Source organism: Cheilinus undulatus, linkage group 14 (assembly GCF_018320785.1).
Source record: "Cheilinus undulatus linkage group 14, ASM1832078v1, whole genome shotgun sequence".
Taxonomy (NCBI): domain Eukaryota; kingdom Metazoa; phylum Chordata; class Actinopteri; order Labriformes; family Labridae; genus Cheilinus; species Cheilinus undulatus.
The window spans coordinates 34,876,240-34,889,928 of NC_054878.1; the positions used below are offsets into that span (position 1 = coordinate 34,876,240).

The window sequence follows — 13,689 nt, forward strand, 5'->3', positions numbered from 1 at the left end:
ACTAGACATGACCAAGATGAGTACGGATGCACTGCTGAGTACACCCATCTCCACAGCTTATTTGGTCTGAAATTTAAACCTCACTCCTTACGGTATATCAAACCGTTGTTTTTTTTTTAATGGATGAATTTGACTTACCTAGGGAGAAAAGCCTTTCAAGTGGGAATGCGACTAATTTGTTTTACAGACCAGGAAAGCTAGTTTTCATATCATTTTATCGTCATTATGTGAAATGGATAAATGAAACTAAAACAGCGGTTTGCTGTTCAAAAATTTACCTTATTTAGTGCAGCTTTTGTTGAAAAGACTCCTTGATTATACACAAGAGAGTGAACATTTATTTATTGTATGTTTGAAAGAGTACAAAAAGTATTTTATAAAATACTTACATAGATGTTTTCTTTGCATGTATGTATGTAGATTTAGCATTAATCTCTTTTTAAATTCAGTCTATGCATGATCTCTGATTGATAAGGCGACATTAGTGTGATTTCTGATGCAGACAGACCTCACTGTGACTTGAGCGCTTGCAGCACAGACTGTGGCACTCTACTGACATAATACTCATGGTTACGTAGTGTAGCAAGAACACCGGCAGAATTCATGTGCTTTACATCAGCATCGTAGCGATATGCATTACCATGCATGTCAGTCAGTTTACCTTCATGAGAAGAGAAATAGAGGAGAGAAAAAAAATCAGTCAAATAATGCATGCAAAACCCTAATTTGAGCATACATTTGCAGGTTTACATAATGTACTACCAGCTTAGTTTGGCAACCATTTTACAGCTTTTAGACAGAGATGGATTAGTGCTTTAAAATACTTCAAACAGAAGAAAAGGTTTACCTCCAACAGCGTGCAGAATGGCTTCAGGAGCACAGGTGTCCCACTTTTTGCATCCTGGGCTGGCAAAGACGTAAGCAGAAGCTTTTCCTTCAACAAGCTGGATTATCTGCACAGAAAGAATTAAGACATCAACACATGTACTGGAGCTGTAGATTCTTTTCTTGTGGCACATTCCAGGTTTTCAGCCCACACTGGCTCAATCACAAAGCTAGGAACATGAGCATATTCTAATGTGAATCTATTGTTTGTATCATGTGAAAAATTGATGACCATAGACTGGATAGATGGACCGAGTAACAGGTGCCTGGGAATAAAGCCAAAACATTTCAGCTCCCCTGCTGACTGGCTGCATTACAGGTCATTCACCTCTCATCCTCAATTAAAACAGAAGAGATGAATAGATGAGACACGGGTTGATACATTCAGCTCAAATATAAATGATTTTTACTCAAACCTGGAATCTGTTGTGATGGTTAGTAATTATCACGGTTTATTGAGTAAAATATGGATGTGTTTGCTTTAGTTAGAAGAGAAGATGAAACATCATTAGAAACAACTCTGTTGACAAATCTGGATCCTTATACAGTTATCAACAGGATTAGGAGATGAGGGGTAAAAGAAAACATGACAGAAACTGAAGTTAAATCTGTGTTGCTGTCAGCTGGTAGAGACTTATTATTCCATGGTTCCACCAGCTCATTTCTAGATTCCATCAATGGCTGTGATACATGTACTGAATTTGGCAAAGCACGATGCGACAACGGAACAACATAACATTGGTTGCCACAGCCAATGTGGCAAAACAGTATGGTGGATAGCATTAGCCGCTAGCATCAGAAACAATCAAAAGATTGATTAAAAAATTGATAAAACCCTTGGTATTCTTGTTGTATACAATGATATCGGTCTCAGAGGCTTAAGCAAAACATGGTTCATTCAGCAACATGGGGAAATGAACGTTACCCACAATCCTTGAGTGTTACAGTAATGTCTATTATAGTATATCTGCTGCTTCTACAAAAAGTTGTTGAAAAAGCGGGCGATCTGTGGTCAGGAAAGCTGGCACCACATACACCACCTATCTCCCAATCAACCAATAGAAAATTTCAATCACAGTAGCCATGTTTTAACCTGTAGATGGCAGTAACTATGCATATTTCTAACACAAAATGTATAATTTAAATACATTGTACTCAAATGTTGAGATTTGGGCCCAAACTGATCAACAATACCACTAAAAACCATATACATATAGGGTTTTATCTGGAAAAAAAAATTTCCTACTGTTTAAAGAGTAAAAGGTGTGAAATCTTCTTTCACCTCTGGACATTTTCAAACTTCTACAACAGTGACTGATTGCTTCATTATGCTGCAGAAAAATAACCTGACAAGCCAGATGGATTCGTTTCACACATCCATCTGGGAAAGCTTCAATAGGAAACATTTGAGAAAAGGCAGAGGCTTTGAAAAAAAAGTGGATGAACGTTCTGTCACATCTCTACGGGCCAATCAGAGCAACAAAACACAGGACGTAGCAGCTATCGAGCTGCGCATGCACAGCAACCGAGGAATATCGCGAAACATCGCAACTATAGACATGTAAGTACTTTACTTTTGTTTTTGAGAAACAACTCACTGCTGTTCTTTGTTCTTCTTTTAACGAAGAAATGTCGTCAAGTTCTGATAAAACTTACACTGTAGCAGCATCCACGCTAAGCTCTTCCGCCATAATTGCACCGGCCTCTTGCTGCTGCTTGTTTACGTCACGACTCTGCCGTGCTTGAAAGTACTGCCCCTCGTCGCTGATTGGTCCGTCAAGTTCTAACCAGGCCCAAATGGTTTAGATGGAAGCTTAAGATGGATTCACCAGTGAAAAACAAGGAAATGGGCATATCCATCTGCTTTGCAAGGTTATCATAAAAACAGATGTTACATCTGTTTCTTCTATGGTTTGTTATACTGGCAGTGGCAGCTAGTGCATTCATTATATTCTGACTTTTTTTCGTTTGATTTTGCATAAATCTTTAATCATCAGCCTGATTTGTGTGAAAAAGGGAAAGCTTAGAGTCAAAAAAGCTGAAGTGAATGCTTTCACATCTCTATGAATGGCAGATTTATGAAGATGGTATAGTTCAGTCTCACCTTATTTCCTGCACCACCCACTCTTATAACTTCATGGGGCTCCATTGCGTCCACACAGTCCGTCACCAGCTTGTTACTATGGGAACGTGTAGTGGTGACTATCCGTCTATCTCCTGGGACTTCATGCAGCTGAAATCCAAAGGCGCCCAATCCCAGCATCCCCCACATGGTCCGTCCTAAATTTGCCCCTGCTCCAAGCTGATGGAGGAAACTGTTTGAATCAACCACAGTGTGCAGGAAACAGAGGATGATTTGGTTCTGTACGTACCTGATAGTTGTAGAAAGGCTGGTTGATGACACCTGCAATGGCTCTGCCTCCGTATGCAATACCAATGAGCACTGTGACATTATCCAGCAGCCCTTTGATCAGAAAATGGCAGGGTGTTAGCCATGTCAAGAATAAGCAAGTGTTCTTGATGTGTTTTGATATTTAAGTATTATTGCAGACATGCAGGGCTGAAAGAAAAGTAAGAAAAGAAAATAAGTTAAAGAGATAGAATTTAAAATGGCTGTCTTTTTGTTGTAGAGTAGCTAAGGTTAATCTTTGTAGAGGTTTCTTTCTGTTGCTTTCCCATACAGAGAGCTGTGCTTTGAACTTGAGAGGTGTCCAATCCATTGTGTGGTATCTGGGCCTCAGTTTGGTGATGGAGACACCTTGATGCTGGGGGCGGCAAGAGAGAAAGATAGAGAAAAAAGTATATGGCAGCGACAGAGACACACAAAGAAGGGAAAGAAAATGGTCAAAGTGATTCAGATGCTCAGACAGCCCACAAGCAAGAAAGCGAGCCAAGAATTTTTTTTTTTTTTTGCACATACAAAGACTTATTTCTATATAAAATAAAAACAAACAACAAAATCATAGCAAAAATAATATTTTGGGTTGTTGTCTTAAGATGTCCACTTATTTCACACAGAACACCAAAGCTGGCTTTCCCTTAAAAGAGATTTTCTTATCATCTTGCGATAAAAAAGGTTTTCTCATAATTCTTTGGTGATCTTGAAAACAAAACAAAAGGCCAATCACTGTGATAAGCCAGACCATGCCATGATGAGTTAAGACTATTTTCATGTTTGTCTTGTGCTTTCACAGCTCTCCAGACCTGAGATAAACAAGTCAAGGCCTCCAGAAATCAAAGAGATTTTACTTATCACCGTTAAACTGTACAGTAAATAAAAGCGATAAATGCATGAATGTTGACACTGATAAAGTGCTTAATTTAGCATAAATTTGATACTTCTGCCAAAGAACCTATCTGCTCAATAAAGTCAGTTTTAGCAACCCTGTTACCACAGCATCAGCTCATGACACGGCACCAATTTGTTAACACACAATTATTGATCATGAAAAACAGCTGATTATAGGTTCAATAGCTTGGAAACATGAGGCCTTCTCAGCCTGTTAGCTCCTTCTAATCAGAGTTTGAAACACTTTTGAGTCCTTCTGCCCCCTCTGCCTTCCCCTACACACTCTTACTCTGAGTGTGCAGTGAGTGTGTAGTTAAACCCTACTTCAGCAAGTTTGCACTGATACTGACTTACTTAACAAATGTAACACATTTCATTGTTCATCATGGCCAATGATGCTAGACTTGTAAACACAGTAACTGCCCACAAATGTAATAAACCACTAATGTATTACAGATCTGCTGTTTTAAATGTAATAATCCCACAAATGACAGAAATTTGCTACAAATGTAAATTTCCTAGAAACATGATAACTATTACATTAGCATGGATTTATTTTGTTTGTTGGAAGATAAAAATCTCATAAGAATTGTAATTATTTCCCTCAAATGTAATTTGAATATGTAAACTGCATGTTTGTGGTCTGCAGGTCACATTAAACATTGTTGTCATGGCAATTTTTTTGTTCGCCATTACAAAGGAAGTAGTTTTTTCAGAGTCTAGAAACACTGGTTGAGCCATGAATCTTAGCAGAGTGGATTAAAATGTGACAAAACAGCACTCTGAGGAATTTATAAATAAGGTAAACAGAAACACTGGTCACCCAGACAGTTTTATTGTTTTATAATAACTTCCCTGTCTACTCAGGAAGTTTGTAATCTGTATGTTTAAGACTCATTAACTTGTTCTAATAGGGAGAAACATCAGACTTTGACTAGCCAGCACAGCCTCATCCTGTGAGTTTTACTCACGTCTGAAAATATGTTCTCTTCAACTCTCAATAAACTGTAATATTAGTGCTATTTCGATCAGATGAACCTCCTCTGGGAGCATTATTCAAGAAGAACCCTTGGATTTGTAGAATTTTCCAAAATTGATATGAATCCTCTAATTTTTTTCATTCAAAAATTTGTGCTATGATTCTACAAGTGTTTTAAGAGTCTGGAAAAACTACTTACTGTTCCATGGCGAGAAAAAAAAATCACCATGAGTATATTTTTTGATGTGTCGAGCTTAAGCTGACTTGAACCCACTGGCAGTTGTAAAAGGGCTTCAACAAACAGTGAAAACCATATTAATTTTTCATGTTCACACAACATTTGTGGGAAATTAATACAATTTTGAGAGACAGTGATTTTATCTCCCCACAAACATGATATTTACCTTCAAATGTAAAAGTTATAATGATTTCAGTGGGCAACTGCTATTACGTTTGCGTGAAATTTTTTATAGTTGTGGGATTAATTCAATAAAAGCTGCAGATTTGTATTATATTTGTGGCTTATTATATTTGTAGGCAGTTATTAAGTTTGCAGGTGTTATAGATGCTCAATATAGTTCCACAGTATCAACCACACCACTTTTAAGTACCAAAACAAGTTAACAGCTAGAAAAAGGCCCTGGAATTTACAGCTTCCTTTCCATAAGTTCCTTTTGAGTTTTACATAAGGATATTTAGAGGACATTAAATGAGGTACATTATATAGTTTCTACCAAAGTCATTTTTTATTTATTTATTTCCTTTCTTCAGGTCATCAGGTAAATTGTATATTAGGTAACTGGTTAATAGCATATTTGGTAATGCAGGGGTAAATCCGGATAAATTTGGAATCATTTTTGTGCCTTTGCTTTTATTATTTGTTGACTTTGTAGATTAGTTAAGGAAATATCTAATTTATTTGATTACCACCCTGATGTTCCAGTGGTTCCTTTGTTCATGAACTAAACCTAATTTGTAAATAAATTTTTTTCCTTAAAAACCTTGAAAATTGTCCTTTTAGCTGCTTTTTGACTTGAGGAGAATTGGCATTTTTGGCATGTTGTGTCCCGGTCACTCCTCAATGGTTTATAACAGCTGCATTTGTTTATTTCTTTCGGATGTTTTTTTTTAAATATCTTATGCATTTCAATGCCTCAGTTCTGCTCAATGTATTTCTCTTTTACTGCTCTTAAAGTCCTGTTTACTCTCTGAGGCATTTTGAATTGCTCTATGAACAAAGTATGAATTGGGCTTCACACTTAGACTTGCCTTGCCTTGATATATTGTATATATATTGACAAACAACATGCTTAGATATACCATTTTACTGTCCCTTATGCAAATATCTAATCAGCCAACCACATGGCAGCTACCAATAAGTGTATGTAGGCATGTAGACACGGTCAAGATAATATGCTAAAGTTCAAACTAAAATGGGGAAGAAAGATGATTTAAGTAACTTGAAGTGTACATTAACAGCTAGTTTAGTATTACCTGGTCACTAAAAATGTCACAAAATGTTCAATTTAATTTGACAACTCTACAGAAACAGTGATGTGATCAGTGAATATCTACAGGTAACATTACTAGTCTATAGCAGCTATGCAGGACATATCTCAGCACAGCAGCTGTGTTGTCATACCATTTTAAGACTTTGCTGAGGACATTTTTCCACAGGAAACCATGCATATCCAAACACACCCAGTCAAAATGAACTGCAGCAGACAGTAGTTAAACAAACCTCAGTACAGTAGTTATTTATTATGACAAGGATAATTTTAACTTCTTGAATTTTGATTTATATTAAGACTGATTCAACCTGGTAGTTGTATAACTGTTGTTGACCTTACATATAAAAGATTAATAAAAAAAGGTTCAAGCTGCAGTTTTGGAGCGTATTGTTTCTTTAGTCATGCATGTTATTTGACAAACTGATTTTTAAAGAATATCTTAAAGAGCATACCTTCAGTATATTCCTTTGTTCCATCGAGGGGATCAACCCAAACAACAAGCTGAGATTCAAAGATAAATGTTCAGAAAGGTATGTTTCCAACACAAAACACGAAACATTGTCTAATCTATCAACATAACAATGCATTTATGTATTGATATTGCTGTGTTATACACTTGTTGAACAAATATGCTACATAGGAAATGTTATTTTGCTCTACTGCCAGCCTTCAGTGTATTTCTATTTCTTTGGTTACCTCTTCCTCTTTCAGCCTGCTGTATTCTGCAGGACACGTCTTCTGAAGGATTTCCTCTGAGTGACCGCTCTCAATGAGATCTTCCTTGATCTCCTCAGCCGGGAGATCCTAAACAAACGATGCACAGAAACATTAGACTTTGAAGTTCCTCCAAGACCTGCCAATATAATTTTACAACATAAAATACTCTCTGATCTGCACTCACCTCCTCTCCAATGATGGTGATTTTGGGGAAGTGTCTGGACAGTGACGCACAAATGCTCTGCTGTGCCAGTCTGTCTGCCAGTGTCTGTAGATCATTAGCTCCTGACTGTGGAGGGGAGAGTAGAGGAATCAGAAAACAGTGAGTCTACAGTCTGCTATACTTGCCTTATTTCTCCATATAAAGGAGTATTTACATACGGTTTTATTTGTTTGACTTGGGATTTAAAGCAAACTGGACCCACCTTTTCAACAATACCGAGCTCTCCACTGTGAAGGACTTTTCTCACAATGGACCCAGCTTTTTCAGCCACACTGTAGGCAGAGGCCACCAATCGCATAACCACTGGACTCCCAGACATGGCTGAAAAACAAAATAGGCACTATTAGTGAGCAGACACTTAAATTATTATCAATAACCCCATTAGTTGATAACGGCGCTGTTATGTGAACTGCGGGCATTTTTGGTATTTGTAGAAAACATCTACTCAAAGATGTCCACTTTAGTTATCCACATTTTATGTTCTGTGAATGTTTAACAGAGAAGTTGGAATGAATACCAAGTTTGCAATGAATGGATTCACCTGATAACGAACAGAGCTTTGTCATTATCTAAATAACTGGATTCATATGCTTCCTGTGTCTTACAATGCAATTAATTGTATATAGGTAGGCAGTGAATCTGTAAGAGAGATCACAAACTAATGACACGATGTGAACAGCTGCACCACTGGCTAATTAGCTAAACTAGTGCAGTTGAAAGCTAGCCAAAAACAGCAGTTACATCAAAGATGAGCACGCAAGTTAAATTTCCTGAAGATGAATATTGGTGAATACTTACTGATGTCAGATGCAGCAATGGCTTGAGAACAGCTTTTACAAGTTCTTTCAGTTGAATTTGTCAGCTGTCAGAAGTATATAAGGAACTTTCACCCAAAGAGCTGATATCATGTGTCACGATTTTACATTACCATCGATTCGTTAGCTATCGTAGCTAGCGCGTAAGCTAGCAACGTCTGCTACATTTCAGGTTAAAATGTATACAGGAAACTCTTGAACGGGCTTATTTCGTAAGTTTTTGTCGACAAAAAACACCACCTTTAAGACAGAAGGTGTGGAGTAGTTTTTGTATCGCAACTAAGCGCAGAAACATTCAAATTTGTCACCGGTGTAACGGCTACAAGCAATTGCGGAAGTAGATTGCGGGGAACTATCTCGTCTTGTGATTTGACACTTTGTGCAAAATGTCCAAGGTCCAAGCGCCCGTCCTGTTTTATGAGCGGAGACGGACAATTTGCGCTTTCTTTGTCCACATTTTTATAACTCATAATAATCTTTTTATTACACAGCATTTTTGATACATTTCAAATGGTTTTCTTACGATACCATATACATCATACACAGATGGTCTCTTAGGGATTGTTCTAAGCACAACCTCTGCAGCCTACTCATCTTATACCTGACATGTACTTTTTTTTGCCATTCAAAGTACAATTGAAACATTCCTTTCTCCTTCGTTATTTGTCAAGACTGTCCACTGTAAATACAAGACTATTGGGGCATAGGCATAATCCCTTTAAAAATCCTTTAAAAGACATACTTGCTTTACATTTAGTTATATCTGGTTTTAAAGGTGGAAAAACAAATACTAGTACTTGATACTTAAAAAAATCTCAAATGAACGTTGACAACCATTTATTTGAAATAAAACAATTTTTCTTACAAGTCATGTTTGCTTTTTTATTATTTAAGAGACTTAGAATGACTTTGCACCAAACCAATGATGGTCTTTCACCAAATATTCAGAAAATGTTAATAATTATATTGTGCATTTAACGATGGTGGTAAAATGCTGTAGCATATCCCACTCCCAAAACTAAAAGTGACTGCTTTCTTCCACATTAAAGTGCTTCAAAGACAAAACATGAATAATTTCTTAACCAGAATTAATGTATCAATATCATTACTCCAAGTCCCTTTTGTTCCTGAAAAAAAATATCTGGAAGGACAAAAAGCTCTGATTATTTCACTGATAGCATTTCATCTGTTGGCCAGCGGTCTGTAGCCCATCTCCCCTTCCAGCTGCTCTGCAGTGAGAGTGCCCAGCAGAGGCTGACAGTCTGGATTAAATACAGAGTAAGCGCTCAGTTCTCCGGGCTCTCGGGCAGCAGGGCTCCGGAGTCCTTCATAGAGCCAGTAGAAGAGGGAGATGACGAAGAAAGGCAGGCCAAACTCCAGTTCAACAAACAGACCGAGCAGCACCAGCCACAGCAGCACTTTGAGCAACGTAAGGTTTGACAAGACTAACTGTCTCGAGGCCAGCCACCTTCCCACTGCGCTGTCCAGCAGCCAGTCAGCACCGTCCTGGAGGGAGACACAGCAGTAGGTTTAATGACTTTAATGATATCTGGTGGGTATCATGTGTTACAGATTAATGTTTAGTGGGCTATAGTCATCATGGTAGAATACAGTTGTCAGCTTGGCTTAGTATTGATAGACCATGATTATGCTGACCTCCATGAGCTCTCCTTCCCTACCTCATTACTTTTGCTACTCGCTAAAATAAAAAGGTTGGTAAAAAACTAAGTGTCAGGTAGACATCTGAATCCTCCAGCCAATGTGGCTTGTAGGCAAAAAGGTTAATTTTCAATACAGCTACACAGTGTAGCAGAAAGGATGTAATTTCACTGATACAATGCCAGCTACTGAAGTTAATTGTGAATTTAGTTAAACCTGTGAGTTGTTTCATAGTTCAAACAGATAACAGCTGCTGCCCACCTTCTTTGCAGAGCTCTGAGTTGAGTCACTAGTCTCTGTCCTCTCCTCTGTGTCCTGACTTCCAGCTGGTGTAGTATCAGTCTGATGTGATGTGTCCATCTTTGTTTTAGCTGTGATCTCCGGACCAATACTATCGTCCTTTCTAGCTGCCTTTCGTCTTGCTCTGAACTCCGCGAGCTTATTCTCCATCGATGCACCAAAACGAAGTCTTATAAACTTATGTTATTGGCTGTACGTGGCAAAGGAACTGCTAGTTCAACTCATACAAAAAAATATTGGTGGTGAAACTTCTTAATAACGAATTTAAACAATGTATCATACATTTACACGAACCACCATTGCCTTAACTTGTACTTAAACTGCATTTTGGTGAGACTTTACGACGCTACAAACTTAGCATTACGTCTGTTTACCTTTTACATCCGCGTTGGGTCTGAAAGCAGGAAGTCCTGTCGCAAAACACCAATTGTTGTCGTAAAAGGGTGTTGCTTTCTGCTGCTACGAGCTAGTTTGTTTCATTGCTGGTGAGTTTCCAATATTTCAGTTTTAAATGCTTAAATGTGTATGTCTTTTAACCGTTATTGCTGTCGGTCATCTAACGTTATCCGTGAGCTACCAGGGCAACCGTTTAAACGGCCGTTTTGAGCTCTCGATAAAGTAAACGGTCGATGGTTCAGACATTAAACCTTTATCTTTATTTAAGAATCCATTAAAAATCATTTTCATAATGTTTTTGATTGTTTTTGGGAGTGGTTGACGGTATTTAGCTGAACTGACTTCAGTGAGTGCTAGTTTTAACGATAAAACTAGACAGCATTGTCACAATATAGGGTATGGTTTATGCCAACGCCTACGTCGACATCACTGTTTACAAAAATGTTATAAGTCTAAATGTAGGTAGAGACAGCTGTTGGTAGATATAGTTAAATCATATCACAAAAGATCCATTTGTTTATCTCGTTTGTATTTTCCGATATAAAGTGATCTAGAAGGGATGTTAGCAATGCTTTGTTGAATCGTTAAAAAGTTATAAATAGAATAGCCATTTGAACTACTTGAATTACTTTTATTTAAAAAAGTAGAATTTTCTGGAGAACAGAAGCAACCAAACAAATAAATAAAAAGTACTCCTTATCATGGCAAAATTGAGATATATAAAATATATAGATGTATATCTGCTTAAGGCATCCATAGATCATAGATTCTTTGCCACATTTTTTCCAGGCACACATTCAAGCCCCACTTTATTGTCCAGAAAATCCACATCTTTTTTTCCGCTTGTTTGAGTTAACTATCTTCACTTTTTTCTGTTCTTTCTTCAGACATGGCCTCAGCTCCAGCACAGCAGCCCACCCTCACTGTTGAACAGACCAGAGGTGAGAAGAACCTGCTCTTTTTTATGTTATTCCTCACTTTACCTTTTCACCTCCTGTAGTTTTTCATTAGGTACTCAAGCACTCTTTTTGCATACATGTGTTGGAAGCAGAGTGGCTGCTAATGCCTTTTTTCTCTCACAGTGGTACTGAGTGAGGTGATCCAGGCCTTCTCAGTACCAGAAAATGCAGCACGGATGGAGGAGGCTCGAGAAAGTGCCTGCAATGACATGGGAAAGATGCTGCAGCTTGTGCTACCAGTGGCCACCCAAATTCAGCAAGAGGTTATCAAAGCGTACGGCTTTAACAATGAAGGAGAGGGTAAGCATGTTGCAGCATTTGATTACTCTAAGGCTGGCTTCATAGAACAGTTCAATACTATTTCTAACACTACAATCCTCCAAACACACTAAAATCAACTAGTGTTGATTTGTTTTTCTGTTACGATGGTCACTATGTAGTCAGATTAGGTGATCACAGATTTCAGAAATCTGTCCGTGACTTGTTCAACAGAAACAGTAAGTCATTGCAACTGATGACATTGGAAGAAAGAGGGGCAGGGCAAGACTACAACCAAAAGAATAGTGTAAACAAACATCCTGTATTTGTTTTTGTTCATCCAAACATTATGAGTGATATGCTAACTTGATGCTATGCTAACACCAGGAACTCACCAGTTATTTCTTGCCAACATTTCTCGTTTTTCAGTCTGTCATAGTCGTCCCTTGACAACAGATCATAAAAGCAGCAGTGTTGTCAGAGCTCAAAAAACTTTTCCTCTGTCTCATAGTTCCATCTCACTTCATCATCATCATCCCTCTTTCACGTTGCCATTTGGTTTGTTTACATTTGTGACTGCTACATGTGCAGAGCACTCTGCACTCACATTGGTAAACCTCACAGAATATACAGTAGAAGGAAGGACAAAAATCAGACATGGTAGACTTTGTTTTGGGAGGTTATAAGATGTCTCAGGTGTGTTCTTGATTGAAGCCAACTACACAAGATGATACAACAGAATTTCAGGACCAACAGGTCCCAAAACCCTTTGCTAGCTTGGTCATGCTATATTCCCACTAAAAAGTGTTGTATAAAATTAGCTTTAGAAAAAATGTACTTCAGCGCTGTTCACCTCAAGGTTCCTTGGCTACTTTTAGACAACCGGCTTTAGAGCTAAGCTTTGTTTTTTTTCACTGTTATTTTGCTTTATCATTATTCAAGTCTGCCAAATTTAAATTGATAAGGTGAGGGACAATGTGTTTGTTTGTTTTTTTTTAAACGTTGGCAGTGTTGTAATATTATGCATAAATGTTGGACAAAAATCCAGCCCTGTCCTTCAGGTAGATGACTCATTCTTCCCTGTATGAATCTCAGCTCTTTTTTCCTTTCAGGTGTCCTAAAATTTGCCAGATTGGTGAAGATGTATGAAACCCAGGACCCTGAAATCGCAGCCATGTCAGCTAAATTGAAGTCTCTCCTCTTGCCTCCACTATCGACACCGCCTATAGGAGGTGCCATTCCAGCTTCATAGGATTTATTTACATTGACTCACTGGTCAACTGCAATGTCACTTTCAAGTGATGCCTATGGGAGCAACATTTACATTCTTTTATTCCTATTTTTGTCTTTTATTTGCTTGTACTTTTCTCGAGGAAAAAATGGAATTTACTCAAACACTAAAACGTTCCAACAAAGGTAAAATTTGCATCTCATCGTTTATTAAAAGCATGCTTGATAAGATTTGTTAAATTATTGCTTTATAAATGTTTCAATATTTATTTTTCATGTTACACTTTGGCCATTTTCTTTTGCCACTGAACCTTAACCCAAACCTTTGTTTTTTTGTAATTTTTTTACACCATTTTATATGCTGTCAATTGTATCCAATGTCATTCTTTTGTTACATATTAAAAGGTTTTATGTGACTTCTGGGTCATATTGATGTGGAAAAGAAAACAGCAACCTGCATATACATAA

At 37.8% G+C, this 13,689-nt stretch overlaps 3 protein-coding genes across 7 annotated transcripts; 1 reads left to right on the top strand and 2 right to left on the bottom strand.

Annotated features, from left to right (window-relative positions):
• Positions 1 to 327: 327 nt before the first annotated feature.
• On the bottom strand, positions 328 to 8,748 carry bpnt1 (bisphosphate nucleotidase 1). 2 transcript variants are annotated; one of them, XM_041805424.1, is made up of 10 exons: positions 8,403 to 8,748; positions 7,807 to 7,925; positions 7,566 to 7,670; positions 7,361 to 7,468; positions 7,117 to 7,165; positions 3,567 to 3,650; positions 3,258 to 3,349; positions 2,990 to 3,187; positions 848 to 953; positions 328 to 661 (listed from the first exon to the last, which is right to left on the bottom strand). In XM_041805424.1, the coding sequence occupies exons 2-10, from the start codon at positions 7,921 to 7,923 to the stop codon at positions 510 to 512; spliced, it is 1,011 nt and encodes a 336-aa protein (XP_041661358.1). In that variant the 5' UTR covers positions 7,924 to 7,925; positions 8,403 to 8,748; the 3' UTR covers positions 328 to 509. The 2 variants fall into 2 exon arrangements, with proteins under 2 accessions (XP_041661358.1, XP_041661359.1); XM_041805425.1 differs by lacking the exon at positions 3,567 to 3,650.
• On the top strand, positions 7,686 to 13,637 carry grcc10 (gene rich cluster, C10 gene). 4 transcript variants are annotated; one of them, XM_041805431.1, is made up of 4 exons: positions 7,686 to 7,703; positions 11,662 to 11,715; positions 11,857 to 12,033; positions 13,104 to 13,637. In XM_041805431.1, exons 2-4 carry the CDS (start codon positions 11,664 to 11,666, stop codon positions 13,241 to 13,243), a joined length of 369 nt encoding a protein of 122 aa, XP_041661365.1. In that variant the 5' UTR covers positions 7,686 to 7,703; positions 11,662 to 11,663; the 3' UTR covers positions 13,244 to 13,637. The 4 variants fall into 4 exon arrangements, with proteins under 4 accessions (XP_041661365.1, XP_041661364.1, XP_041661362.1 ...); XM_041805430.1 differs by lacking the exon at positions 7,686 to 7,703 and adding an exon at positions 9,814 to 9,943; XM_041805428.1 differs by lacking the exon at positions 7,686 to 7,703 and adding an exon at positions 9,887 to 9,971.
• saysd1 (SAYSVFN motif domain containing 1) lies at positions 9,242 to 10,538 on the bottom strand. Its single transcript, XM_041805427.1, has 2 exons — positions 10,340 to 10,538; positions 9,242 to 9,925 (listed from the first exon to the last, which is right to left on the bottom strand). Exons 1-2 carry the CDS (start codon positions 10,526 to 10,528, stop codon positions 9,602 to 9,604), a joined length of 513 nt encoding a protein of 170 aa, XP_041661361.1. The 5' UTR covers positions 10,529 to 10,538; the 3' UTR covers positions 9,242 to 9,601.
• Positions 13,638 to 13,689: the final 52 nt, after the last annotated feature.

Excerpts from the sequence above, each read along its gene's own strand:
- bpnt1 (XM_041805424.1), bottom strand. The coding sequence starts at position 7,923 with ATGTCTGGGAGTCCAGTGGTTATGCGATTGGTGGCCTCTGCCTACAGT. Across the intron at positions 7,671-7,806 it reads AGCTCGGTATTGTTGAAAAG|TCAGGAGCTAATGATCTACA; the intron begins GTGGGTCCAGTT and ends TCCCCTCCACAG. Across the intron at positions 3,651-7,116 it reads AACAAAGGAATATACTGAAG|CATCAAGGTGTCTCCATCAC; the intron begins GTATGCTCTTTA and ends TGCCGCCCCCAG.
- saysd1 (XM_041805427.1), bottom strand. The coding sequence starts at position 10,528 with ATGGAGAATAAGCTCGCGGAGTTCAGAGCAAGACGAAAGGCAGCTAGA. Across the intron at positions 9,926-10,339 it reads CTCAGAGCTCTGCAAAGAAG|GACGGTGCTGACTGGCTGCT; the intron begins GTGGGCAGCAGC and ends GTCTCCCTCCAG.
- grcc10 (XM_041805428.1), top strand. Across the intron at positions 11,716-11,856 it reads CACTGTTGAACAGACCAGAG|TGGTACTGAGTGAGGTGATC; the intron begins GTGAGAAGAACC and ends TTTCTCTCACAG. Across the intron at positions 12,034-13,103 it reads CTTTAACAATGAAGGAGAGG|GTGTCCTAAAATTTGCCAGA; the intron begins GTAAGCATGTTG and ends TTTTCCTTTCAG.